At 42.8% G+C, this 26,066-nt stretch overlaps 1 protein-coding gene across 7 annotated transcripts in view; it reads right to left on the bottom strand.

The window, feature by feature from the left end:
* Nucleotides 1-1,919: 1,919 nt before the first annotated feature.
* The window catches only part of ANKRD6 (ankyrin repeat domain 6), an 89,159-nt gene continuing 65,012 nt past the window's right edge, over nt 1,920-26,066 (bottom strand). For 3 of the 7 annotated variants that reach the window (XM_039388122.1, XM_039388123.1, XM_039388124.1), the window contains 13 exons: nt 19,157-19,255; nt 18,545-18,643; nt 15,113-15,211; nt 13,964-14,062; nt 12,263-12,361; nt 11,953-12,030; nt 11,046-11,150; nt 10,666-10,803; nt 10,252-10,428; nt 8,281-8,433; nt 7,604-7,717; nt 5,505-5,847; nt 1,920-4,196 (listed from right to left, as the gene is read on the bottom strand). In XM_039388122.1, coding sequence (XP_039244056.1) covers nt 3,622-4,196; nt 5,505-5,847; nt 7,604-7,717; nt 8,281-8,433; nt 10,252-10,428; nt 10,666-10,803; nt 11,046-11,150; nt 11,953-12,030; nt 12,263-12,361; nt 13,964-14,062; nt 15,113-15,211; nt 18,545-18,643; nt 19,157-19,255 — 2,178 coding nt within the window. In that variant the 3' untranslated portion in view covers nt 1,920-3,621. Of the gene's footprint in view, nt 4,197-5,504; nt 5,848-7,603; nt 7,718-8,280; nt 8,434-10,251; nt 10,429-10,665; nt 10,804-11,045; nt 11,151-11,952; nt 12,031-12,262; nt 12,362-13,963; nt 14,063-15,112; nt 15,212-18,544; nt 18,644-19,156; nt 19,256-24,134; nt 24,476-26,066 lie in introns of all 7 variants that reach the window. The other 4 variants (XM_039388121.1, XM_027743561.2, XM_027743563.2 and 1 more) reach the window with 4 other exon arrangements.

Raw genomic sequence — 26,066 nt, 5'->3', positions numbered from 1 at the left:
TTTTGTATGTAGATACTGATTTTTTCAGTAGTAGCTGAATAAAACTTAAAATGGGAGGTGTTTATGTATGAAAATGAGAGATTTTAGCCCCAGAGACGGTTATGACCAAGTCAACAAGAATTATCTTCAAGCTAGTATTTAAAAGCCAATATAAAGTAGAATTACAGCTAGAAAGTACTAACTGCAAATATTGTGGTTCGGTTTTCCAAATATTACAATACTGCAGTTTTGTTAGCTTGCAACTGTTCTGACTTTCTTTGAGCTGCAGTATATCTTTTATATCACATATATCACATAACTGGATGGATAGCAGCAGAGAGATACCTGACTATCCAGTACTGTGTGCAATTTAGGTTGTGGTTCTAAGACTTGCAGAACTCCTTCCTCTCGCACTTTGCTATTCCAGTTCCCTTACGGAGCCACCCCCCCATGCCAAGGTGGCTTTCTGCTGGGTTGGTGAGCTGGACAGCAAATCCAGTAAGCGCCATCATTGGCACAAGAGAAGGGACAGGATGCTACTCCAGGCTACAGGAGGGATGACAGGCCCCAGATGAGAGCAGGAAGTATGCTGCTTGCTGGAGCCAAACAAAGGCTCTTCAAAGTTGCTTGGCAAAAAGCTGCTGCTTAACAAGGAGGAATGCCTTTTTTTTTCTGATTATTTTTCTGAAAGTCAGTGTAGAATCCTTTCCTATGATGTTTATTTAGCTTTGCAGTAAAGAATGTGCCTCAAGCAACCAGTAAGGCTGCTCACAGATTTGGGTTTGTATAGACAGAAGCCTCTGAGCGTCAATCAGTCAGTGAAATATATGTATGTAAAAACATTTTGTTAAACATTTACATTCTGCTAACATTTTCTGGTAGGATACACTGGCAGTATTAGGGTGTTGGGGATTGATTTTTCATGTTAGTGGACAATGCTGCTTAAAAAGGAATTTTGACTAAACAAACTGTAGCCAATTTTGGCTGTTACCACAGGTAACCTTCCCTTCCCTTCAGCCAGTGCTTGGATTTCTGCTCCTTAATTAGGAGGCTTTATGCTGCTGCCTCATTCTGGAGCACCAGTAATGCACCTGCATTACTCCTGTGACTCCCAGTTTTTATGTTTCTAGGTTGTGGGCACATAATCCAGGACTAGGATTGACAGGCAGTGCCTGGACAGCTGCTGACCTCATGAGTGACCCTGAGACTGGCTTGGTTGCTTAGAGCATGGTGCCAATAACACCAAGGCTGCGGGTTTGATCCCTGTATGGGCCACTCGCTTAAGGGCTGGACTCAATGATCCTTGTGGGTCCCTTCCAACAGAGAATACCTGCAAGTGCTGCTGCCTGTCATCTCCACTGCTCTGTGGGCTTGTTGAGGTAAAGTTGCCTGCCTGAAGTCTTTAGGAGTCCAACATAGTCTGTGAGGGTAAGTAAATTTACCAAGTATGTCCTGCAGAGGAAGACAGAGGTATTTTGTAAAGTCCAAGGAATTAGGATAAAATGCCTCCGTTTCTTTTACCATACACTCATGAGCTTCAGAGAAGCTCTGATGTCAGTAACCTGCAGCCAGGTTGCTGTCTTAAATTACTTGGATTTACTTAAATTACTTGGACATATGACCTTAGTAGCGTGGTCTGTATGTGAAACGGATGAGCTGAAGCCATGGCCTCTCCCGTGTGCTTGGGCAAGCTCAGGAGTGTGTGTGATGAGCTGCACAACTCAGCCCTGCACCAGTAACTTCTGAAATGGTGGGTGCCTGCACCAGCTAAGAAACAGCACTCACTCCCTGTAGCCTCCCTCGGGACATGGTAGGCTCTGTATCCCATGGTTTATAGCCACAAAAGCTTAGAAGTTGAAGTCCAATTTTCTGCTCCCTCTTCCAAGTGAAATGAGGGGATCCAATCAGTTTTCCCTGGCTAGAAAATGTTACGCCACAGATCTCTGAGCAACACTTACTTTAATTGCTTGGCAAAACATTAACTTTATCCAGATGATACAAAACTTCAATAGCATGCTTCTGCATTCCTACATAGCTTAAACAAAACTGTAAACATAAGAAAGTGTCTATATTAGACTACAGAAGTCAGAGCAACAAAACTAGTATTTCCATAGATGCAGATACATTTGTCTTGATAGTGCATTAATAGGAACTTTAAAAAATATTGTTATATGATACAACTTTCTTTATACATCTGCTAAGAAGACAAAAACTTAATTACTAATTAGTCAGTGGTGTCTTCAATGCTGTATAAAGTATTTTGTACTGATTTTAGGGCTCCCCAGTACAAAACTATTTTTCTCCTTGGCAGTACCATACTGTGTTAGAAATCAGTTCAATCATGATCTGGTAAGTAAACTTACTTTCCTAACAGAATTTGATGGAGCCTTCTTAGAGGTATAAGGAGGAAACCCTAAAGGCAATGAGTTACAGTGCCTTTAGATCATTTGGAGTCTGTCAGCGTGGACAACATTGGTCAGTGTAATTTTGATTGTATAACAAAAGGCATAGATAAAAACTTGAAAATGCTGTTAAGTTCTGTTTTGTGGGACTTTGTCCTAAGACCTTCAAACTCACCAGGGCCTGGTCTCCTTTTTAGAGATAAAGGAAAAAAACAGTGGAGTTATTCACAGGAACAAAGGTAGACAGTCCAGAGAAAGTGTCTGGGAGAACATCCTGACTGCAGAAAAAGAAATATTGGAGTAGAGGCAACCAAGCTTTCACTTTAAATAAAAGACTTTTTCAAGCCTCTTCAACAGTTGAGAATTCAGCCATTTGCTGCTTAAAGGAAAAGAGATTTATATAAAACTTACACCTAACAGGTAGACCATGGTTACAATAAAATATTTGCTATCCAGGCCTTAAACAAAACTTCTCTGTCAAATTACAGGAGTACAGCCCCAACAATTGTGTAACCACAAGGAGCTCTGCAACCAGGACACCATTTAAAAGACGATAAATCTGATTTAGTGTTCATTCTAATAACGTAAAACCAAGAGTAAAGCAAAATGGCAGCCAAAGCCTATGTCCCTATTGGGATGAGTTGCCTTAGCATCTCCATCCATGGTTGCCTGCCCTTTTCCAGCTGGAAGCCTACATCTGTCACCTACCTGGGCTTGATTATAATTGGAGTGGGTTCTGTAGCTTTTCTTCATTGACTAGAGACAGGCCCTGGGGAGTATCTAAAATAGGATCAATAGCCCTTCATCACTAAGGAATTCTGTCAAAAGCTCTCAAACATCCTGCATTTATTTCAGTAATGGTATGACCATGTGTTTCCATGTAGCATACAGTGGAACCCTCTAGCCACACATGACCTATGTGGAAATAAGGGAATTCCCTTTTCAGAAAGCAGTTTTGGTTGCTAATGGATTTGTTTTCAAGCAGCATCTGGAAACCGAGAGTGCAATATTAACAGACTCTTGGAAATAACAAAGAAAGGATCTAATCTGCAGCATCTCATTGTTATCAGTATAGTCTGCATATGAATTCTCCTCAGTTATGGAGTTTCCAGAGTTATTTCTACTCCTGAAAAAGAGTGTTTTGTTTGGATGTAACAGGCACTACAAATATCTATCAATATTCCAGACTCCCATACAGCAGGTTCTAAGTCCTGTTGCTTGACTGCCTGCTTGGCCGTTGCTAGCTGTCTTTCTGCACCTTAGTCCTTAATTTGCTGAGCTCCTCTTCTAAGCATTTAATGTGCTCCTTGAGTGCAGCTTTGTCCTGTTGCGCTCTCTGGTTTGCTTGGCACCGGGCTTCTTCTATCTTCCGCTCATACCACTTCTCCATCTGTGTGGAAACGGCCTCGAAGAAGTACTGTGTTATCTCCAGGGCCTGGGAGGTGTCTCGGAGGGGAGGGGCAGGTGGCTGTCCTGCAGGCAGGGGGCAGGGCTGCTGCTCCTGGCTCTGGTGTGCCCCGGCGTGGTGCAGAGCTTTGTGCCTTGACTGCCCACATTTGCTGGACTTTTTTGTCTGAGTTCCTTTGTCGATGAAGTATCCACTTTGTGGTTCAGTCTTTGCAGGTTCAGTCAATGGCTGCAAAGCAGCTTGAACCTTAACATGTCTTAATTTGGAGCCCAAAAGCTCAGAGGAGGGCAGCTCCTGCTGGAACCTTTGGAACGTGCTGGCACTTACAGCTTTGTCCTTTGGCCTGACATCTTGACCAGGGGCAGAAGAAGAAACTGGTCCACCAGCCATTGACTGTTGCTCTGTACCTACGGAATAAAATATAGATAATATGTTAAGAAAAGCTCTGGGCATTTATTTTAGCACTCAGAAGCCCTCGTTTGATGAATGATGCAGTACCATGCTGTGTACATTGTACAGGCTTATATTAGTTTAACACATCTTCACAGTCAGGCGATGTAATAAAGGGAAAAGCTGGCTCCAGCAGGGAGGTGCTGCACTGCGGCTGTGGGTCTACACACTGACCACTGTGAGGGTGGTGAGGCACTGGAACAGGTTGCCTGAAGAAGTTATGGATTCCCCATCCTCGGAAGTGTGCAAGGCCAGGTTGGACGGGGCTCTGAGCAACGTGGTGTAGTGAAAGGTGTCCCTGCCCATGACAGGGGAGTTGGAACTAGATGATCTTTAGGGTCCCTTCTGACTTAAAATTCTATGATTCCATGACTTCATCAGAAGGACGTGTAACAAAGGTCAGTCTAGATTTCCAAAATAGGCCTGCTGATATTTACGAACACTCTGCTTTTATAAAACTTGAAGCCCCAGTAATTATGAAATGGTCTCACATTTTGATACTTTTGAACTGTTCAATGCAGAATAGCTCACACTCATGTACCACAAGATCTCCTATGTGCCTTTCTAATCTGATGGGGCATCCATGTCCATGTCTGTTCACTCTGCATTCTACTTGGCTGTGGAGACCTGGCCATTCTGCCCGCATCTTTATTTTTTCTCAGAAGTTTCCAGAGCCAAGCACAGAGAGGTGGCTTAAACTGTATCTTCACGTGGCCTTGATCCCTGAATGGGCTTCAAGGCTCTCAGCTATTTTTATTCTTGCCAAATGAACTAATAATTAAACAGACTTCGGTTCAAGAGAAGAGGAAAAAGAGGTTTATCTATATACTTGCAGTTTGAATATTAACATGGGAAATGAGTATTTTAGGTTCACATCTCTGCCCTTATAGGTTCCAAACATCTGAAAAGCACTAAATAACAATACACTTTTTTCAGTAGACTTTGGATAATCTGCACAAGACCGCTTTCCTGACAGACAACAGGGTGGGAGCATATTTGGAGAAGGTGGAGAAATTTCAAAAAACAGAGTTATTCAGGGCACCAAAGGACTTGGCTTCAAAGACACCAGAAGTATCAGGAAGAGTCAGTAGAATTCCACCCAGCCATGTCTTAAAATGTTCCCACTGGCTGCCTTGGAAGCGTATTCTAATCCCAAAACATCAGGCATATGGATGGGGGAAAACACACAGCTAGAATTAATATGAGATGTTAAAGCATCCCTCAGTTAATTAGCTTGTCCTTGAATGAATATGACATCTAAGTACCTGGCATGGTTGTACCTGATGCACCATCTTGTTTAATGCAAAAGTGTTTCCCAAAGCTCTGTTCTGGCATCTGGACTCTGCTCCTTCCCCCATCTTCCAAAAGGCTACTTGGAAGCGTGGTATAGGAATGCTGGTGGGAGCCCTCTGACTGCAGCACAGGCTGGTTGGCTTTACAGTCCTTGGCACTGTGGGGGTTGTTGTCAGTATCCAGAGTCTCGGTGAGAGACTCACAAGTGGACAAAGTTGATTTTGGTCTTGATGACCTCGAATCTCCAGAAAGCTTGAGCTCCAGATTCTGAATCTTCAACAAGCACCAAGTCTTCAGCTCATCGACCAAGGAAATCTATGAGAAAGAGACTGCAAATTAGACAATCCTATGATGAGATCCTACGGTTCCTGGACTGCTGAGGATGTGTGGCAAGGACAAAGAGAAGCAAGCTGGGTATCTGGGCCTCAACTCCCTGTACAGATGTGCATGCTGTCACTGAGGATATTTAAAGGACTGCAAATCAGACAAGGTGAAAAACTACACATTATCTAATGAAAGGCACCCTCCTTCCTCCAAGCTACCTCCTCTTAGATATGACTTCAAATGCAACTCTAAGTCCTCTGATCAGGGATGACTTGTTTAATCATACAGTCGATGATACTTTCTAAGTGCAAGGAACATCACACGTGGTCAAAGCTGACATTTTTTTAACAGTGAAATTTAAATTAGACACTTCTGGGACACAGCTTTATATCATTACCAATCTGTGCTTCTCTGTTCATTCAGTGATTAAGAAGAGTCCCACACTAAATGATATATCACAAACAGCTTTCAGATTACAAAGGTGCTTAGTAAGTGTCAGCTGCAGAGTCATTTAAATAATTTAAAAGAGGAGTAGCTCTTTCACCCTGTTGTTCATATGACATCATGAATTTAGGTCAAGCCTTTCTAGGCACATTTAGTCAATGTGTTTAGTAAAGGCCATTTCTGTTTTTCCAGCAGTTTCAATAAGACCCAACAGAGCAGGAACAGCTGATATCGCTTAATTCAGTGCACCTGATGTATCACTCCAGCATCTCATTTCTTAAATGGAGATTACAAGAAGATGGAGTATAAGCCTGGACTTTCAGCAGATGATATAATACTTATGTCTCTTATAATGAAATAAAAACTAAAGCTGCCTTAGTTTGGTAAGTAGTTTTCTTTGGAGAACAGTGTTTTGTGGATGTTAGACCCAAGTATCTTAATCAGTAATTTATGCAAGGATTATCAAAGCTGCCAGTCTTTTAAAGCAGATTTGGAACAATCTTACAAAAACTCATGACATTTTACTAGCACAAAGTGTATTTCCCAATTCTTGGAAGAATACTAATAATGAGAAAATGAACTGTATTTTAAATTTACCCATGTGAATAGAGAAACACAAATTTCTTAGCAGGTTTTAATGGTGAGTTTTTGTAGAGGCTAGAAGGACAAGAGCTGGATCAGCTGGATCTCTATGGGAGCAGTTATTCTTGTACTGCTGGTTAAACAAGCATACAAAAAAGATTTGCCTAATGGCACTAATACACAGTTTGGAGATGGTGCCCTGTTGCTAACATCAGAGGGAAGAACTGCAGCCTTTTAATACATGGGGGAAAAGAGATCAGAGAGAGAAGGGAGAGATTCCCAGGGCCCACAACCAAATGGATGAGAAGTAAAAGGAACGACATAGATCTTAGCCTTTGTTACCATTTGCAGATGTTCCTGCAGATGTCCTTTAATAAAACAAAAGCTAAAAACACAACTGCAAAAAATTTAGCAGTAGGAATTTCTGTAAAGCACTACGTTAGAAAAGTAGTATTTTGTTATGGATCCCACACTTGAGGCACACCAAGTTAAATTACAACAGTGGGACTGGATTTCACATTCCTCGTTTCTGATGCAAAAACTTTATAAATTTGGTTTAGAGATTAAGGTGGTGGATAGGAATAACGTGGTCTTTGAAGCTCTTTTCCCTGTTTAAACAGATGAGATAAATCTCCGATATTCTCTCTGCCTACTGGAATGAAATTCTTGAGCTGAGCTAACAGGGAATGAGCTAACAGGGAGTAGCTGTTTTGAGCCCTACCTGCCGCTTCTCCCCCTCATTCTTTTCCAGCTCAGTGTGCTGCTGCAGGCGGTGAAGGCACTCTGTTCTCTCTGCAGACAGCCGCTCAGCCATGAGCTTGTCTAAAACACGGAGCTGTGGAAAAAACCACAATTCAGCTGAGATGATCACATTAAAAACCAAACAAAACTCCCATCTGTGAACCTTGTAAATCAAAGTACAGTCTGTCTTTCAGTCTTTGTTTCTAGGAACTCTGCCAACTACAATTAGATATAGCTTGCAAAGGGGTTCAATCACAAAATTATCAATTGAATAACTACTAAATAAAAAAATGATTTAAAGGATCTTGAATCTCAGTGCATACGTAAGTCAGCAAGACAGACTTTTACAATTATGAACTGATCAGCTCTAGGGCTGCCTTGTTTCCCCCTTAATGGTTCAAGCCATTAAGATTCCTTGTCTAATGAAGCACTGGAAGCCATTTAACATATTAAATGTGTCTTTTCTCAAGACCCTAGTTTGCAACATTAGATCCCTGTGGAATGTCACAATTCTCTGGTCTTGAGTATTATATTTCACTGTATTTTTTTACAACATAAGAAGCAATAAACGAATCATGACAATGAAAACAGTCATTAAGCTTAGGATACGTTTCTAATAGTCATATGGGCAAGCAGAGCTCTGGGTCATATTCTTACTTGATGTTGAGTTTTGCTTTCCATCTGGCCCAGCTTAATATTCATCTTATCTTGTACTGTCCCAAACTCAGCTTTTATCTCTTCCACTGTTGCCTCCAGCTGATTCTCCAGTTTATTTATCAGGGGCTCACAACGACATCCATTTATCGGTGCCTGAAAGTAGTAACACATTTAGTTGCTACATCCCACCATCCTCTTAGCGCACTCGGGATATTATCCCAGCCTCCCCGAGTCAGTCTTGGGCTTTTCTGTATCATATAATGTATCTCACCGTCCTGAAAAAATCTTACAGTAGCTCAGCAAACAGGCTATTAGTTGAAAAAGCACAGACTAGAATAAAAGATTGATCTGATTTATATGGACACATCCTAACACACAGGAGTGTTGATTTCACTGGGGCTACAAGGAGCACTGAGCTCAAATCTTGTATGCTGTGGTACTGAGTGCTGTCTGAGGGGATACCATATTACAGGCCTTATCATTATAACCCTTGTCTCAATGCCGTAATTCTGAATTCTGTAATTCTGCTGTAAAAAAAAAATCTGATTTTGTGGATATGTGTAGATTGCATGCATTTGCTTTTTAACCTAATGACAGCTAATCCTCACTGGCCTCCTCTGCAGCCCAAAGGCAGAAATTGGCTCCTTCAGGGGTATGCCAGTAGTCCAAAATGTCTGTTCTGAATCTGTCTGCAGAGGAGCCTCCCTCTCTCTTTTGGCAGCACTGTTTCACAAACTGGGGGTTATTCCCTCGGCATGGATAGGTGGGTGGTTTGCTGAGCACTAAAGAAAGCTTCAAAGTACACGTACTTAAGAAATTATGTTTGCTATCCAGGGCCTGAGGGCATCAAAGAATACAGACAAGCAAAAAAAAGGAGAGGAGTGTCATGTATTTCAGGAAATACTATATGGGAGTCTAGCTCTATTAAGCTAATCTTTGTGAGTAGATGAGATTTGTATAGAAATCCTATCTGCACCTCTCTTTCTGCTTCCCAAGTCCTTCCTAATGGCCTACCCTCCTACCATCAGATGCTCGGGGCATATAAAAGGTCCTCCATCCTTCCTGATGTCTGCTATAGGATAATAAACTATAATAGTGCCCCTGTCTGGAAATTTCTTGAACATTCCACAGAGAGATTGGAAAATACAGCCAAAGTAAAACCTTTGTAGCCTGACTTGAATGATCTTCAGAATCTGCTGAATTTCTTAGCTACAGCAAGGGACCAAAGAGAGCTGGTGGATGGATGTGACAAACTAAGGAAATGAAAGGACAGACCTCCCAGGGGTACAGGAGGGCAATATTAAGAAAACAACAATGCGGATGTTTACAGTGTCTACAGGGTAATTTGCTGACAGTTTTCACGCTTTCTTGTAAATGTCTACTGGTAATTAATTATGTAATAAAATGATTAAAATAATATCAGTCTCAAAACTGGAATAAATGCATATGAGTTGGTAGCTTCAGGTTTATTTATGAATCAGTTTCTGTACAGGTTCTGCCTCCAGGAAACACAGAATACCCAAAGACATGTTGCAGTACACAGAAAGAACTGAAACAAAATCTATTGAGCTTACTCAAGCTCTTGGTTTAGGGAGTAAGCTTTCAGTGCTCACATGATGCTTTTCCTTGCAAAAGTTCTTTGCATTTCCTCTCAGAAATCTTAATGTTTCAAAGTATATCATAAAAGTTCTTGTGTCATTTCCCATCACTGTTCATACCTTATCTCCAAAAAGGAAATACTTTGTAGATCAAAACTACTTATGTCTTCTTTAACAGGCACAAAAACAGCTTATTGTTTGCCAGACTTCAGGCCAAAACGCAGCTGGAACCCAAACAAGGGAAATGAATCCAGTCATGATTTCATGCCCCTGAGAGTGCAGTTAATTGAGCATATTTTCTATCCGTTACCTAACTGTGCCCCAACTCCACGTGCTTCTCCCAGCATCTCCCTCACCTGCAGTGCCAGCTCACCTGCATCACCTTCCCGTCCTTTCCTCGGTACAGTGTGTAGAGCTGGTAGGCTCGGACCTCATGGGGAGGGGGTGGGGAGGAGCAGTGATGTTTGCTTCTGCGCTTAGGCACGTTTTGCTGGGGCTGAGGGAGTGTCTGCTGATCAGATGGGGAGATGGGGTCCGAGAGTGCTGAAACCTGCATAAAATACAGATGTTTTCCCTATTTATGAGCCCCTTGGCAAACTATTCCAGGTGGAAACGGGACAAATCCACTCTGACAATTACAGCAAAAATTGGTTTTATCTGAAGACTATCTCTGCCCCATGAGCACAGCAGGGCTGCTGCCCTGACTGACCAACACACCAAAGGGACACCCACCTACTGCTCAGCAACTCTCTCTTCCCTCTCTTTGCTGTTTTAAATCTACTGATACCTTTTCCTTTGGCTTTTTCTTTTTGCTCTTCTTCCCTTTGGGATCTGGTGAGGTTGACCGGGGTTCATCCTTCAGATTGTTCTTCCTCTCCCGGGGCTGGTCGCTGCTCGGTGTGTCAGCAGCTGAGATGCTGCCCTGCTTGAAGCAAAGACGGGGAGTTCAGAGCAGTTGCAGATGGGGAAAAGGAGCCTCTTTGTCAATTGCCCAGTTTTAAGCTGCTCTGCACATGGGAAGCTCTTTAGCAGCAAAAGCATGACAGACTGCCTCAGGCAGCTGCCGTGGCCATGCACAAGTGATGGCTCCAAAAAGACTGAGTCCTCATGGGTTTTTAGTAACACTCCCTCCTCACAGCAGATCCAGCTGGTAATGCCAGGCTGTACCTTGCTCTGTGCCACTTCGTCCCGTGGCACTGACTGAGCTCGCCTTTCCTCCTTCAGTCTCTCTCTCTTCTTCCTCAGGCTTCTCCCACGGTTAAAACGCAATACCTGAAGGCAGACCACACTGTTACTCAGTGATGTCATGCTCTTTCCTACCACAAAAGACAAGTAATAAATCAGACATTTTCCACGTCTTTACAAAGGGCAAAGGATAAAAGAGAGTGCACTGCCAGACGGACACTGGTGGGCCAAGCAATGTGGGTGCTTATGCCTGTGAAAACACACCACTGAGCTCAGTCTACTGGGGCACTTTGCTGTCCCCTAAAAGGATAAGCAACTCTTCCTCTGTCCTCCTGTGTCCTTGGGCTGTTTGCCAAGCCAAGCCCAGCCCTTTTCATGCAGAGGTGACAAGGAGGAGGAGGGAAGGATAGTGCCTGTTCTCATACCCTCCCACCTCCCTTCCGGCCTGAAGAGCTTTGCAGCATTTCACGCACAGCTGTGAAGTATAAACAGGACATTTTGTCCCCATTTCAAAGCATCTTCCATCTTGGGGATGGGACATGCCTGATGCAGGCAGCAGAGTGACACAACTCAGGAGCTTTTGGGTACAGGGTAACTTTCTAACCCCTAGGCCACTGCAGGGAACAAGTGTCTCTGACTGCTCCATGCTCTGCCAGTCAGGATAGTGGGACCTCTGACAGCACTTAATGCTGAGGCTTAATCTGCACACCTTGCTGGCCTTGGGGGCTGAAAGGCTCTGCATCAATAGACCTGAGGCCAGCCCACGATGCCATCAGAAATGTAGGCGCCTTTCACAGCACAAGATAAGGACCAGGGGATGCGGCCTCCCAAGGTTAACTGGCCTCAGCTCCATGTGTATGTGTGTGCTGGGAGGAGATGCATAACATACCTGTGATGCTTTAGTGAGGAGGAGTGCAACCTCGGGGTTATTGTGCTGTCTAGCAACCTCTAGAGGGGTCTGACCTGCCTGAGAGGAAAAAGAAAACAGCATTTCCTTTAAAACACAAGCTACTGGAAATGTGGAATTTCTCCATCCAAGTTCAATACATTGTGCACAAGAGTAAAGCGACTAACTGCTTTAATTTACCCAGATATAATTCAACACATATCAACCAAGTATTTTTTACCAAGCCTATGAAGAATGTTGAAGGGACTCTACATTAATATAAAATACCAAAGAAACTCCATGTCCTGCTTACATTGTTGACAACGGATGCATCAGCCCCTGCCTCCAGCAACAGCTTCACCACCTTCTTGTGATTTAGAGCAGCAGCTACATGGAGTGCCGTATCCCCTGCCTGCAAGGCAGAAAGCAGGAAACAAATGTGTGAGACAAGTCCTTGGGTCTCACTGCAGAATTCACACCTTCGTAAAAGATGCTCAGAGGTGAAAAGACCTACACTTACTGATGTGACAACTAAGCTTAAATAAGGCCCGGTCAATAAAAATTAAAAAAAAAAAGCTGAATTGAGAGGAAGGTGACAGGAGGGGCAAGGAGCTACTTCAGCCTAGGTTTGAGAAATGCAGCTGGGGTGCTGGTGATCTAATTAAACCAAGTGATACATGATGCAGCTTGGAGACAGCCCAACTCTATCTCCAGCAAAGGGATACAATATCTGAGGGCAGAACCAGTTTTCCCACCACAACCTTCTCTTTTTTTTCCTTCTCCTAGTTTTGATTCTTTGGTGCGCAGGTGGCAGTGTATCACATTACTCAAAAATAATCAGATAAGTACCAGCAGCAAGATGGTTGGCATTCTCTTCACAAGATTCCTCAGGAAAAACAGATTTTGGACCAACGCCAGGACGCAATCCAGGTCCAGCACTAACACACTGCCCTGCCCTTGTCCTGGTGCAGTGAGGTGAAGACGGCCATGATCAGATTTAAGCACCAGTAACAGAGCCAGCAGCTGTTCAAGGGAGACCCTACACGAGCATATAATGCCCTCCTGTCCCCCTTGCCTTGCATTTTGTCTTCACAAATTTCAATCTCCGTGGGACTAGGGGTTATCTATTGCTTGTTGCTAACTTAAGACAAGGCATATTCCTATATCAAATCATTGTATGTGCAAATACGGAACAACTTCATGTAGCACTCGTGAATGAAGGAAAGGGATATCTTCTCTGGGCCAGGTTCACAGCAGTTGATCCTAATATTCAGTAACTCATTTTGCAAGTTAAAAAACTAATTTCCAAACAAAATCACATAATAAATTTAACATGCTGAAACCCATTTTGTTTGCTGTATTATCTCATAGTGAAGAAAGACGATTAAATGTACAGATCAGAAAATATCTTTATGATATTCAACTATGCACGGAAAATTTCCCAGGAACATGGGAAAATGTGGTTAAGCACCACATAATCTGTTTATTTAGCAGATTTAACATATTTTAATGTATTAAATTTATTCGCTTCTACCACCCAATTAGGGTATGCTATAGGTACAGGAATCAATTACTTCTCTATAAAACAACTACGGATGATTAATCCTAGGCTGGACTGATCATTACTTTGAATTTAGAGTATACTTTTTCTTCACTTTTATGTCCTTGTAATTCCCCCTACTGCAAAATGCAGCAAAGAAAAGTATTTCAGAGGAATTCACACTTCGGTAGCATCTAAATGTCCGTGAGTTCTGCTTCATGATGTCTCTGTAATGGCCATAAGATCATTAAATCACCTCATAAATAAGCAATGTTTTAAAGAAATGATGCAAATGCGATGGCAAAATAATAAACCATTGATATGCCATTACTTAAAGGCTATTCTTAAAAGCTTAGGCATCTGGTGGTACAGTGGAACACAGAGTGAAGTGGGATTACTTGGGTTGGAATCCCTCTTTCCAACAACTGGCCGTATGCAAAGGGCACAGAGTCACAATGAGGTTCATGCACTGACCTGGTTCTTTTCATGGACAGAACAGAAAGCACTGAGCAGCACCCTAATGATGGGCAAGTGATTATAACGAGCAGCCACATGCAGACAGGTATCTCCTGCCTGCAAACAGAAACAAAGCTCTGAGCATGTAACCACAGTGAGAAAGCCTGCATTTGTCATGCTGTTTGGGGATGAAATAATCCTATTAAACCAGAAAGAGCCATAAATACCACACACCTCCACTGAATAGCTATGCTGTCTTCTCTCTAGTACAAAATGTGCTATCACGGGTGGGAAAGTTTAACAAGAGGTGGGGTCAGGCAAGGTGGGGGCATGAATTCATTAACCACTGATGGGAAATACCAGAATTATAAAATGCTGGTTTACTGCACTACAAAACCTGAGTTACGTTTTTCCATTAAATCTCTCTTTCTGAACCACAAAACCAATGTGATATGGAATCTCAATCAGGGGGTTGTACATAATGTAGAAAACATGAGGAATGGGGGGCCAGAGCAGCAATCCCATGAGGAGTGGCACTTGTGCAGCTGAGACTAGGAGCTGGGAGCAGAGCCACACACAGTTTCCACTTCTGTGTGTCTCTGCCCACTTTGTCATCAAGCAGAGACAAAAACATCTGGCTTCCTTTGTAGATTGTTTTTTTTCCTTTGTCATGCCAGAATCATTATAAAATAGGAGGAAAGCTGTCTGCTACTGAAGCCACCTTGAATCTACCTCCTTTGACAGACTGACACACAGTATATATGATCTGCAGGTCTGAAGATTTTCACCACTCTGGCATAAAACCCCTTTAGGTTTTCCATCTTTTTGAGAGAGGAGCCCTTTTGCAGAATTGCACAACAGTGTATGGGTCAGGCCATCAGGACCCCAAAAGGCAGGAAAGACCAGCTGCCTCTCAGTCTGTGCAACAGCTAAAACCCTTTTGGCTCCTTCCATCCCTGCTCTAGAGATGGGTAGAAGTAGTGCATCACTCAGTCCTACCAAAAGCATTCCTGTACATGATGTATACAATGGTTGACTAGTGGGTTTTTTCAGTATCATTTATAATAAAAACCACAGCTTAAAGCCTTTCTGAGTATTTCTACAAGTTAAAGCAATACAGCTAAAACAAAATCACACAAAAATGAAAGTGCTATTTTCAAAACTCACATTATTTTTGAGGTCTGCTCGAGATCCTCCAAGTAACAAAACACGAGTACTCTGGGAATGGCTATTCTGGCAAGCCAGGTGAAGAGGTGTATTACCTGCCTTGGAGAAATGCAAGAAAATATAAAAGCCATTTAGAAATTGGACATAAGCATTAAAAATAAAACCTCACAGGTCTTCCCACATGAAGATCTACCCAGCGGTGGGAAACTATCACTGTTAGTTTCCCAAACACATGAGTTGAATGAACCTGGAGACTGAAATCCCCTCTTCATCCTGGCAACAGCTTACCTGGGATATAGTAAAGGCAGAAATTGGACAGCCTAATGATATCTGCATTGGTCAAGTCTGTTTGCAGGAAGTAAAGACTCTGGAAACTGTCTCATTTATTAATATCAAGTATTTCATTTAAAGAACTATAATTCTTGTGTTTGGGGTTTCCCCCATGCGCACACACAAAGAAACACACTGCCATGGCATGGCATCTCTGATCTTGAGTGAGCCCAGCTGCAACTGCTGCAGGGGATTGGGCAGAACAAGGGTCACAACGACTCCTCCCTCCTTACGATTGTAACACAAACCTAAGTCTGGCTGGAGTTGTGGGTGGTCTCATAGGGCATAGGTCTCATAGGGTCTCATCCTGCCCTATAAGAAGAAGCCTCAGAAAGCACATAAATCTCCAACAAAGATGAGAAGGGGGAAAAAAAGCCACCCAAACTCCAGAGAATCACATGCTGTTGTTCTTGAAAGAAGCCAACATGTAGTTTTTATGGACAGAAATCAAAGAAGCATTTGCTTGTGTTTTGTCTTTCTAACACTATGAAAGATTTTATTGGTCTGACAAGTTTTTCTGACAGCATTTGGCTTTTGTTGGCTTGAAAATGTCTGTAGTTTTTTGGCTCTTGAGAGCTAGAAATTAAATCACCTCAGGTAAAAAGGTTTCCCAGGCTTATGAGGCTGCCCGTTCACCTTGATTATGTCCTTTAATTTGTCCTCCATGCTTTCAAAACACAGATCAAAGCTGCAGGGTTTGAATTACAAAAGGCCAACTCTTGATGTGGTCTTAAGTCTTCACTCCCATGTTTCAGACTATTTCAGACCTGAATGTAGTCTCCAAGCTGCAGCAAACATGAACATTTTCGTTCTCAGCTAAATTGTATTTAAGTGTGAATTTTTTCCCTCCTGGGTTTATATGTGAATATCTCCAATGCCTTTACCATTTACTGTTTGGCAGGGAGACCCCAGTGGGAAGGCCAGAGGTCCTGTGCAGCATGTGATGAGTGAGGACCTCAGTGCTGGGAGAAGTCATGGTGCTGGTGCTAAGGGTCAGGGATCACAGAGCAGCTCATCTGGCTTGTCTCCCATGGAGCAACAAATCTCTCACCAGCTTCTGGAGAGGGAGAGGGGGTCCGAGTTGTACCAGTCTGGGAATCTCCACTGAAATGTACAGAGTGATAGAGGATCTAAAAAGAAGGCTATAACTTCTCTCACTGGATGATCTATCACAGCAGAAGAGTTTTTATTAAGCCAACTTGACTGAAAACAAACTGCACGTCCACCAGGGTCATTGCTGCACAGAAGGAATACAGCTACCCAGGTGATATTAACCATAAGTTACAGAAAATACGGAGTCAAATCCCTCCTGTCTTCTGCCGCTTCACAGGATTTGACAAATCTAGCAGCCCGTATCTGTCCCATCGAGCCAAGATCACACAATTCCCAGATGTAAGACAACAGCCCATGGGATACTCTGGCACATGGCATCAGCCCTGGCTGCCAGAAAAGCTGTCAGAATGCTTATGCCTTGTCATCAGTAACACAAAAAGCTGAGAGACCAGAGGAACCATTTGGGGATTAAGTAGACTTAAGCTCTTCATTTTTCTTGAAGTTAAAAGGGGTAAAAACACGTGGAAGCATGCATAATTCCCACATTTTTCAGCAGCTCCTGAGAACAGATCTTGTCCATTAAAACCCACCCAAAGAGTGAAATGCTAAGGGAGAGGATTGTGAGGGTAAGACATCAAAGGCCAGCACAGGAGCTGTTCACACAATATTAAAGTTTGCCAGTCATATTTCAGCCATCAACCCTGCTGAGCTATTCTGTGCACATACTTTCCCAGAGAGGTTGTCTCCAGCTGATATAGGCTGGCTTGTAAGCTAAATCTTCTAATTCCCTGAGGCATCCAAGCATGCAGGATAACCAGACTTGCATCTTAAGCCCACACCTTTGTACAGAAGTGTACGTACATACATAGACAAGTGTATCCAGGGGTAGAAGCATAATGGTTCACAAGATTTTATAGTCTTTATAGTCAAGCATGGGAAGTTTTCTGAAGTACCTTTGATACAAATCTAGGTGGATATTACAGCAAAAATAAAAAGAAAATAAAAAATAGTAGTTGAAATAATATAAAAGAAGGAATACACATAAAATAATATCAAAGATTATGTAATTACAGACCAAAGTAACAATTGTACACCATAATTGTGCAAACACATGGTTATATACTGCATATAAGTGCATATACAGAAACACTATGCCCAGACAACGTGCCTTTTTACTCTAAATCTTAGACTTTGGACAGCTGTCTTGGCTCTTCCCCAGTCCCCTTCAGTTGTTGTTTTAGAGACACATTTACCAAAAAAAGCTCAGAGATCCCACAAAGCCATCCCAAAGTCCTCTTACCTCTAAGGAAGGGCACAGTGCCAACTGTGTGATCTGACCGACCCATCTGCAGAGGGATCCAAACTTTGACTCCTCTCACACCAGAGATTGCTACCACTATTTCCTAGACTATTCCATTAGCTTTTGAATTAGTGAATTGAAGTGTCCCACAGTTATAACAACCAGAGTGGAACTAAAACCCCATGCTTTGTTACTCCTTCCTCTAAACGGCTCACAAGGTATTATAAATAACTAAAGAAACATAATCCAGGTTCATTACAAGATTTTGGGAAGAGACTATGCTAATATATTAGGAAGAACTTAGTAACAAAAAGATACACTTCCTCCCCCACCCCATGGCTTACATTCCTTTGGTTGTTGAATTCCTGGAAAAAAAACACATTTTCAATACCATTTTCCTATTAGTACAATTCATTTCCATTTTAAATCATACCAATCACAATGAATCTCCTTGGTATAAATTAGAGCACCATGGAGATTTCCACAGGAATGGCAGTGTTCCTCAGCTGTAATTAATGTATCATTCAATGTGCTATTGAGTTTATCCGGCATCAGCTGTCAAAATATGAATTTCCTAATGCCTGTGGATGAACCATCCAGGCGTGACAAATGCAAAAAAAAGAAAAAAAAATATCAAAAAATCCCACTAGGAGCTGGTCCCCCCACCTGCTGAGAAATGCCATGACCAGAAATATCCAATTCTGAGAATCGGCCACCAGAACTGAAAGCTCCTCCTGCATGGGTCTCACCTTGTTCTTGGCAAGAACGTTGGCTCCTGCTTTAACAAGCACTTTGGCAGACTGACTGAATCCATGCCAACAAGCTTCATGAAGAGCAGTGTTCCCATCCTGAGGAGCACACACACAAAGAGGAGAAGGTTATGTGCTGCATAACCTGCTCTCTTAAAAAATATTTTCCTTTCCTACTTGCTTATTTTCTATTTTATGTTTAGCAGATGGCAAAAATAGGGTTATTTCTTTTGTCTGGAACTTGAAATTAGTTATATTTGCTCTCAAATTAAACTTAAAGCCTGGGATTCTCAAGTTGCTGAGATAATCATGGGAAACTGCAGTGTTTTGAGCAGGATGTAGTATGGTTGGACATTACTTTATTTCTTCCCTTAATGAGCTGAGAACAGACTCTTAAACCAAAAACTATCAGCCTAATACAAAAGCATAACTATATCAGCAACTTATATTAAAGAAATGGTACAGCTTTTTTATTTTCAATGTAACTGTTGCAATTACTTTCAAAGCATCAGACACTTACTCAGAAGTATAAACTATAACTCTCTCTCTGAGACCTTAATATTACTGACTGGCAAGGGTGCCATCCCACAGGGCTTTGCTTTTGCCTGTTACCTTGTCTTGTCTGTCCAAAGCACACCCCTCTTGAATCAGAGTTGCTATGATATCGGTGTTCCCTACCACAGCAGCTCGGTGCAATGCCGTCTGATCACCCTGCAAAAAGAAGCAAATTTGTAATTGGTACCGTTCCCATCTCATTTTGACTCACTGCAAATGCAGGCAACACACACAGGGGCTGCATCTTCAACACACATACTGTTTAAATCCAAGCTGCCTTGAAAACAGTCCCTGTAAACAACTACCAATAAAGTTTCCAAGATCAATGAAGTAATTGAAAGTATCAAACAAACTGTTCACAGAATTTTGCAAGTCATCACAATCCCATACACAGCGCTGAAACATTCTAAAACTGGTGGTATTAGAAGGCAGTGAATCAAACATGTTTGGCACGACATGTGGTGGGGGAAAAAAGTTTTCCCCCTGGAGTTAAAAAAATGGTAACCCCCGGGGGGGTGGTGTCCCTTGGGGTTAATCCAATCAGCACTCATGCAAAATTTAAACATATCACAACCAGATCGGAAAAGAAGGATGATGAGGTAGTAGTTGGAGAGCAGAAGTGGCCATATTCTGAGACCATGAGGAGAGGGGTCCGGAGCCCCGTTGGGGGCTAGGCCCCCCCCAGCCCTGGCTGGGGGGCTGCAGGAACTTAGAACAGTGTTAGACTGGGCTAGGTATCTGTAGCTAAGAGCTGGGGGAAGTTTCTCCACTGTGAGCAGCAGCAGGAACGGCGGCAGAGACAGCAGTGAACGGAGAGACTATGGCTGAAAGCCAAGAGATAAGATGCAGCAAAAATGGCCTGCAGCCAAGCAGGAAGACACAGAGATCTCTAATGGAGAGAGAGGACTAAGCTCTACAGAGAGAGAGTTTGGGGTAAGAACTGAATTGAATTCCTCAAAACCCCTCTGAGACCTCTAGAGAGGAGGGGTGGTAATTAAGATCTTCTCACTGGGTCAGTTTAAAACAAGGCTGTTCCTGTCATTAGCCCAATCTCATCACAGTAATTGCAGTGAGGTCAAAGGCCATTCAGCTTTTTAGAGTGTGTTGATATTACAGCTACTTTTAATGGCATCTCATTTCATTCATGGCTAGGCTTCCGGAACAAAGATTTGGGAAGGGCTCTACCCACGTTTGTTACAAGCGCACTGGTGGCTAAAAAGGCCAATATGAGACAGGCGTGTCCGGTTGCAAAAGGCACAGCAGAAGGACTCCTTAGATGGTGTATTCTGCAGGGCATGATTCTTTCTGCATTGTCTTTTCTCCTCAAGAGTGATCCTGCGTGCGTTCTCAAAGGCATCAGCAGCGTTATAGATGGTGTGTCTCCAGACCTCCCCATTGGAGGTCAGAGTAGACCAGTTATGTTGATCAATATGGCCAAGGCTGAGATGTTGTTTCAGGGAGTCCTTGTATCTTTTCTTCGGTGCTCCTCTCATGCGGCAGCTGGTGGAAAGTTCACCATAAAGCAAGATCTTAGGGAGGCGGTGGTCCTTCATCCTTGAGATGTGCCCTGCCCATTGCAGCTGTGTTCTCAGCAACATGGCCTCAATACTTGTGACTGCTGCTTGTTCTAGAACAGATGTGTTGGTCACATAATCTGACCAGTGGATGTTTAGGATTGTACACAGGCAGCGCTGATGGAAGCGTTCTAGGAGTCGCAGGTGGTGGTGGTAGATGACCCATGCTTTTCACCTAAAAAATCCATTGCGCAGGCTCGAAGGCTTTACCCACATTTGCAAAGCCCTCTATCAACATCTTCTACAAATGGTATCTCATTTAATTTCAAAACAAACACATTTGTTTATTTGGAAAGCAGGAAGCACGCCTCACTGCTGCAAGAGCACGTCTCCCTTGGGCAGCCCAAACCCATGTGCTGGAGTAGGACTGAGACAGCTTCAGCCATGCCTGAGCTTTGTCCCATATTCTATTCTGGTCCCTGAAGTGGAAGCCCAGGTAAGTGAAAGGATGCAAGTCCCGCAAATGGCAGGCTCAGGTGCCTCCTGTCCAAGGTGTGGGCTTTGGTGCCAACATCTTCCCTACACAGCATGGGAAGAGCCAAGCATCTAAGAGTAAGGTCCAACCCACACCCTGACTGGGAAAAATAAACACCTCATCCCTATAACAGGGACTGTCAAAGGATATCTCAAACCCTGTTTCATCGACTGAGGCACCTCCCAGCGATGAGATGGCACATATCAGTGTCCTGGTGTAGATCCATCCCTACCATCCCCCGGCCCCTCAGCCAGCAGGACAGAGCAGGACTCAGTCAACTGTTCCCTCGGACCTCAGCACAAATATTAACCTTAAACTGCTTAAGGTGCTGTGAAAGCTGAATGACCAGATTGCAATGCCCTCTGTGTGAGAGTTATTGAGCGCCTCAGCCATGGATGGCGAAGCCCACCTATAAATAACACTGCCTGTCCTGCTGCACTCTAACCTGTCTTACCTTCCCATCAGCAGTGGAGCAAATCCCTACCTTGCCTTTTATGGAGTCAGAGAAAACAGATACTTTTTTTTCACAGCATGAATTTTCAGACAGTGTAATCACTGACTTGTGCATCTTTTATTAATTGCTAAAATAACTGTCTCTGAAAGCACTCATCGGATTTCTGCTTTTAGCAAGGCATTAGGGGGCTCTTCCAGAGGCTCAGAGAGCAATTACAGCGGTAAATGTGTATTAACTGTCCAGACTATTATACTGGGCACAATTTATGATCCTATTTGCAAGAGATTTATGCCTTCAGAACAGACTGCAGAACGGTAGCAATGAAGAGGGATAACTCCAGCGCTGTGTCACACAAACATGACCTTGACAGAAAACAGTCTGCCTAAATGCAGATGTGGGCCCAAAGCCAAAAAGACTTAAGTGAGGCTAGACAGAAGTAAGGCACTAAGGTCTACACTAGTGAATCTTAAACCCCCTTACTCAGACTCTGCCTAGCCCTGAAGGTAACTCAAACTCATTCCACTCCAATGCCCTGGACATCTCAGTGTGCAACACTGCCACAGGGCACTGCTGTCATGGTGGCACTGCACACCCTTGCCCTGCTGCAGCCCCTAATGCAGACATCTCTCCTCCTCTCTCTCACCCTACAAGTGCTCTCCTCATGTGTTTGCTGGAAGAAGCTCCATGCATGTTGCAGGTATGCCCATCACCCTTCGAAATGATGCCAGTGAAGAAAGTGGCCACTGGCTCTTCTGCAGCAGCCCAGAGGTTACTTGCACAGTTTGTCTTTCCGTGACAGCACTGCAGTGTTGAAAGTGCTCCACTTTTAAGAAAAATCTTGGTATTCATTGGAATAGAAAGAGGAAGACACTGGGAGGGAGACTGGGATAGAAATCTGCATCCCCTGATGCAGAGGATGCAGGATTGCACATCTGAGAGCTCTACCTGTAACAGGGCTGTTACACAGCAGAAGGTAAATTTCCAAAGGGTGAAACCATGTTCTTTATAGAGAGCTTAAGCACCTGCTGTCAGGAGAGGGTTGCAGGCTGGGAGTTCTGACAAAAGGCAGATACTTAAATCTTGACCTCTCCACGGACTTCAGCATTACCCTTCCTTTAGCACTTGTGCGTTGGCTAGGCTGGGCTGGTGGCATTTGCTCAGTGTCCTGGTTTTTGCAACTACCTCCCTGACTACCTTAAAAAGGTGGATGCAACCACTGGGACCAGGCACCTGGAAACTGGACAGGCATCTATTTCACATGTGAAGTTCACCCCAAGGGAAATGAAACAATACAAGCGACTTACAAAACAGTTTCAGACAGACTTCTGAACAGCTCTTCTGTGTTACTGGAGTCTCTGTTATAGACTCTACTACCCAAAATGAGTGAGATTTGGTTTACGCTAGTTTGTAACACCTGTTAATTTTTCCTTTCTCTGATTTAAAAAAAAGCAACCTATAACCACCATAATTTGTTCTCCTGCACGCTCCTATTCTCCAGAGCATCCATCAGTTGTACAATCTCCCTTAAAGCCCTTCTCCAGTGCCACACTTTACCTTCTCACTGTCCTACGTTTGCAGAAATCAACAGACTGTCTTGCTACTGGAGAACTGCACCAAAATCATAGAATCACAGAATGGTTTGTACTGGAAGGGACCTTAAAGATCATCATGTCCCTCCACCATGGGCAGGGACACCTTCCAGTAGACCAGGTTGCTCAAAGCCCCACCCAGCTTAGCTTGGAACACTTCCAGGGATGGGGCATCCACAGCTCTGGCCAAACAAAAAATACCAGCAAAAACTCATGGCTTCAATCCCTGATACAAAGTGCTGGATGGCACTTGCAAAGTCATTTACTATAAAATCAAGCCACTAAATTCACAGTAGAAATATCAAAATATTTTAAAGTTAAAATATAACTAAATGTTGAATATTTGCAGGACCATACAAGCATATATGGATAACCTGAAGCAACCCTCACAAAGGCAACTGAATATGCCCTCATGTTTCTCAGTGTGTCTGTGCTGCCTTCCTCCTCCTTTGCTGAAGAGAGACAGTCATCATGATACACAGGGAAAACAACTTCACTCTGAACAATAAATGATGATGCATGATCAGCAGAAGTGATCAAGGCATGAAAAATAAACATGAATGAAACAAATTACTGTCTAAATTAAATGGAAGCACAGGAATAAGCCACTTTGCATATTTTCATTCAGCTAGAAATGATTATGAACCCTGGGCTATTGCTCCATTGTTTGAAACTAATTTTCTGCTTCTTAAATTGGAGCTTCCAGAAGGGAAGTTTCGGGGCCTCTGGCCTTTGTTTTAAATGACATTGTTTTCCCAGTTAGATCTTCAGAGAGTGCATACAGGGCAGGGAAAGCTGATGCAGAGCACCCAGGACCAAGCCCGCCATGCAGCCATGCAGCGCCGCAGAGCTCAGCCATGCCAGATTGCCCGGCCAAGGTTTCGCAGCATGCACTGTGCGAGGTGTCAGGCTCAAGGCAGGGGGGATGCACAAGAGTTCTAACCTCCTTCTCTCTCTCTGATCTTCTAGGTTCCTTCCTAGCCTTTCTCTTCTGGTTTCTCTTATTTTTTTCATCCTTGATTTCCTTCACCGGAACAACCTTCTCCTTGACTATTTCTGAGGTGTGTGCTGTATGGATACTCATTGACCACTCAGAGATGGCATTGGGATCCCAGTAAGAGTTTTCAGTATTGGCAGGGAGAAGAAAAGAGTTAGCTCCCGGGGTGGCGTATTCTACAGAGCTGGACTCCACCGGCTGAAATTCATAATAATCCCACTCCAGGCCACTGGAGGTCATTCTTCAACTAATTCTTAACGGCTCTTAACCATGTTTAAAGAATGTATCTGTAGAACATGAAGGGAGCATTTTAATCTCTCCACGACATTTAGCAACTTTTAAGTTTCTGTTTATCAGGCGGCAAATTAAAAGTTGGTCTTGAATTTGTTCAAAATAAAATCTTTTGGTTTCTCGTTATTTAGAAAAATAAAATGTAGATCATCTTTTTGGATTCTTGTGTGTTATCACAATGACACAGACTAAAATCAACAAAGTAATTTACTTTTCAAACAAATATTATAATCCCCACTCTCACAAGCATTTTCACATCTGAACCTAAATCTGTATTCCTGAAAAACAGCAGTGAAATGGACAGATGTTAATCAGCACTTGAAACTAAGATGCCTTCACTGCCACAAAAGCACACAGCAAAAGTGGCAGAAGGCACAATCAATAGATGGCAACTAAAAGAGACTATGATCTGTAAAAATGAATTACACAAGAGAAACCATAGAGAACTTTCTTTGAAGACCTATGTAAAAGGAAAGCAGAAATATTTTAGTTAATACCTATCACAAGCAAAAATCTTCATTTGGAGTTTTAGACTTCTATCTCCTACAATACAAATCCAAACATACCCTCTGAGACTCAGCAAGTCCCAAGGCTCTCCTCAATCCCAACCAAATTACTTTGTACTAAATACAAAGCTAAAAATCAAAATACATTTAAACGAAACAGAATCTATGAATCCAGCATGCATTTATTCTTTCACATTAATCAGCACATTTAGAAGCAGTATCCAATTGTCGTGAGCAAAGTCCCTGAGAAGTTTGCAAGACAAGTGAAATAGGTCTTCTACAAGCTGCATATTTCCACAACTACAAGACTCTTTACTGAACTGAAATGATGCTAAACATTGATTTACTGTTTTTCCATTACAGCTATCAGGTTTATATATAAACAGCCTAGATTTTATTCCTAGAGGATTAAAAATAATAAACCAGACTTACTCAAAAACCGGTTTCCACAGAAATCCAATTTGACCAAATCGGTGGAAGCTGTTGCTTTCTTAAAGCAGCAACTTGCTTTTCTCAGGAAAACTGACTGTACTTGTAAAGTACCTGCAATTTTGTCTTAAATACCTGATGAATCATTTTCGCTGGGAGAAGTCAAAAAACATACCCAAGATACATCTGAATAAACTGATACTTCCACTGCACTTGCAAATATGTTCCATTTCACAGATGGGCACAGTGAAAGAATAAAGAGTGCAGGAAGCAAATTTTCTTCCTAGAAAAACAAGTTTCCCTGTGAAAGGCTGGCCACATCAGTACCACAGTCCTAAGCTCGTCAGACAAGCTGCTCATGTGTCACAGGGAATCAGCTACTCATGCAGAGGAAGAAACCAGCTTTCTAATTTCTATAGATATTTAATTCTCTGGATGCAAACGAATGCCTACGGGGATTTTCAAAAGGCACCTAGAAATTTCCAGTGTCCTTCTAATAGTCATACAGATGCCTCTACTAACCATCTTTGGACCTTTAGGTCCTTTGAAGACTCTCCACCTTTACAGGGGAAAAAAAGCAACCCTTCCTCAAAGTTCTTCCAGCGTGCCATCAGAAGTTAGCAATTATATCTGCAGAAATCATGTTTATTCG

Source organism: Pipra filicauda, unplaced genomic scaffold (genome assembly GCF_003945595.2).
Source record: "Pipra filicauda isolate LSUMZ 115617 unplaced genomic scaffold, ASM394559v2 scaffold60_size3304689_pilon, whole genome shotgun sequence".
Taxonomy (NCBI): domain Eukaryota; kingdom Metazoa; phylum Chordata; class Aves; order Passeriformes; family Pipridae; genus Pipra; species Pipra filicauda.
The sequence above is the reverse complement of the archived record's forward strand: the minus strand, read 5'-3'. Positions and strand labels throughout refer to the sequence as shown.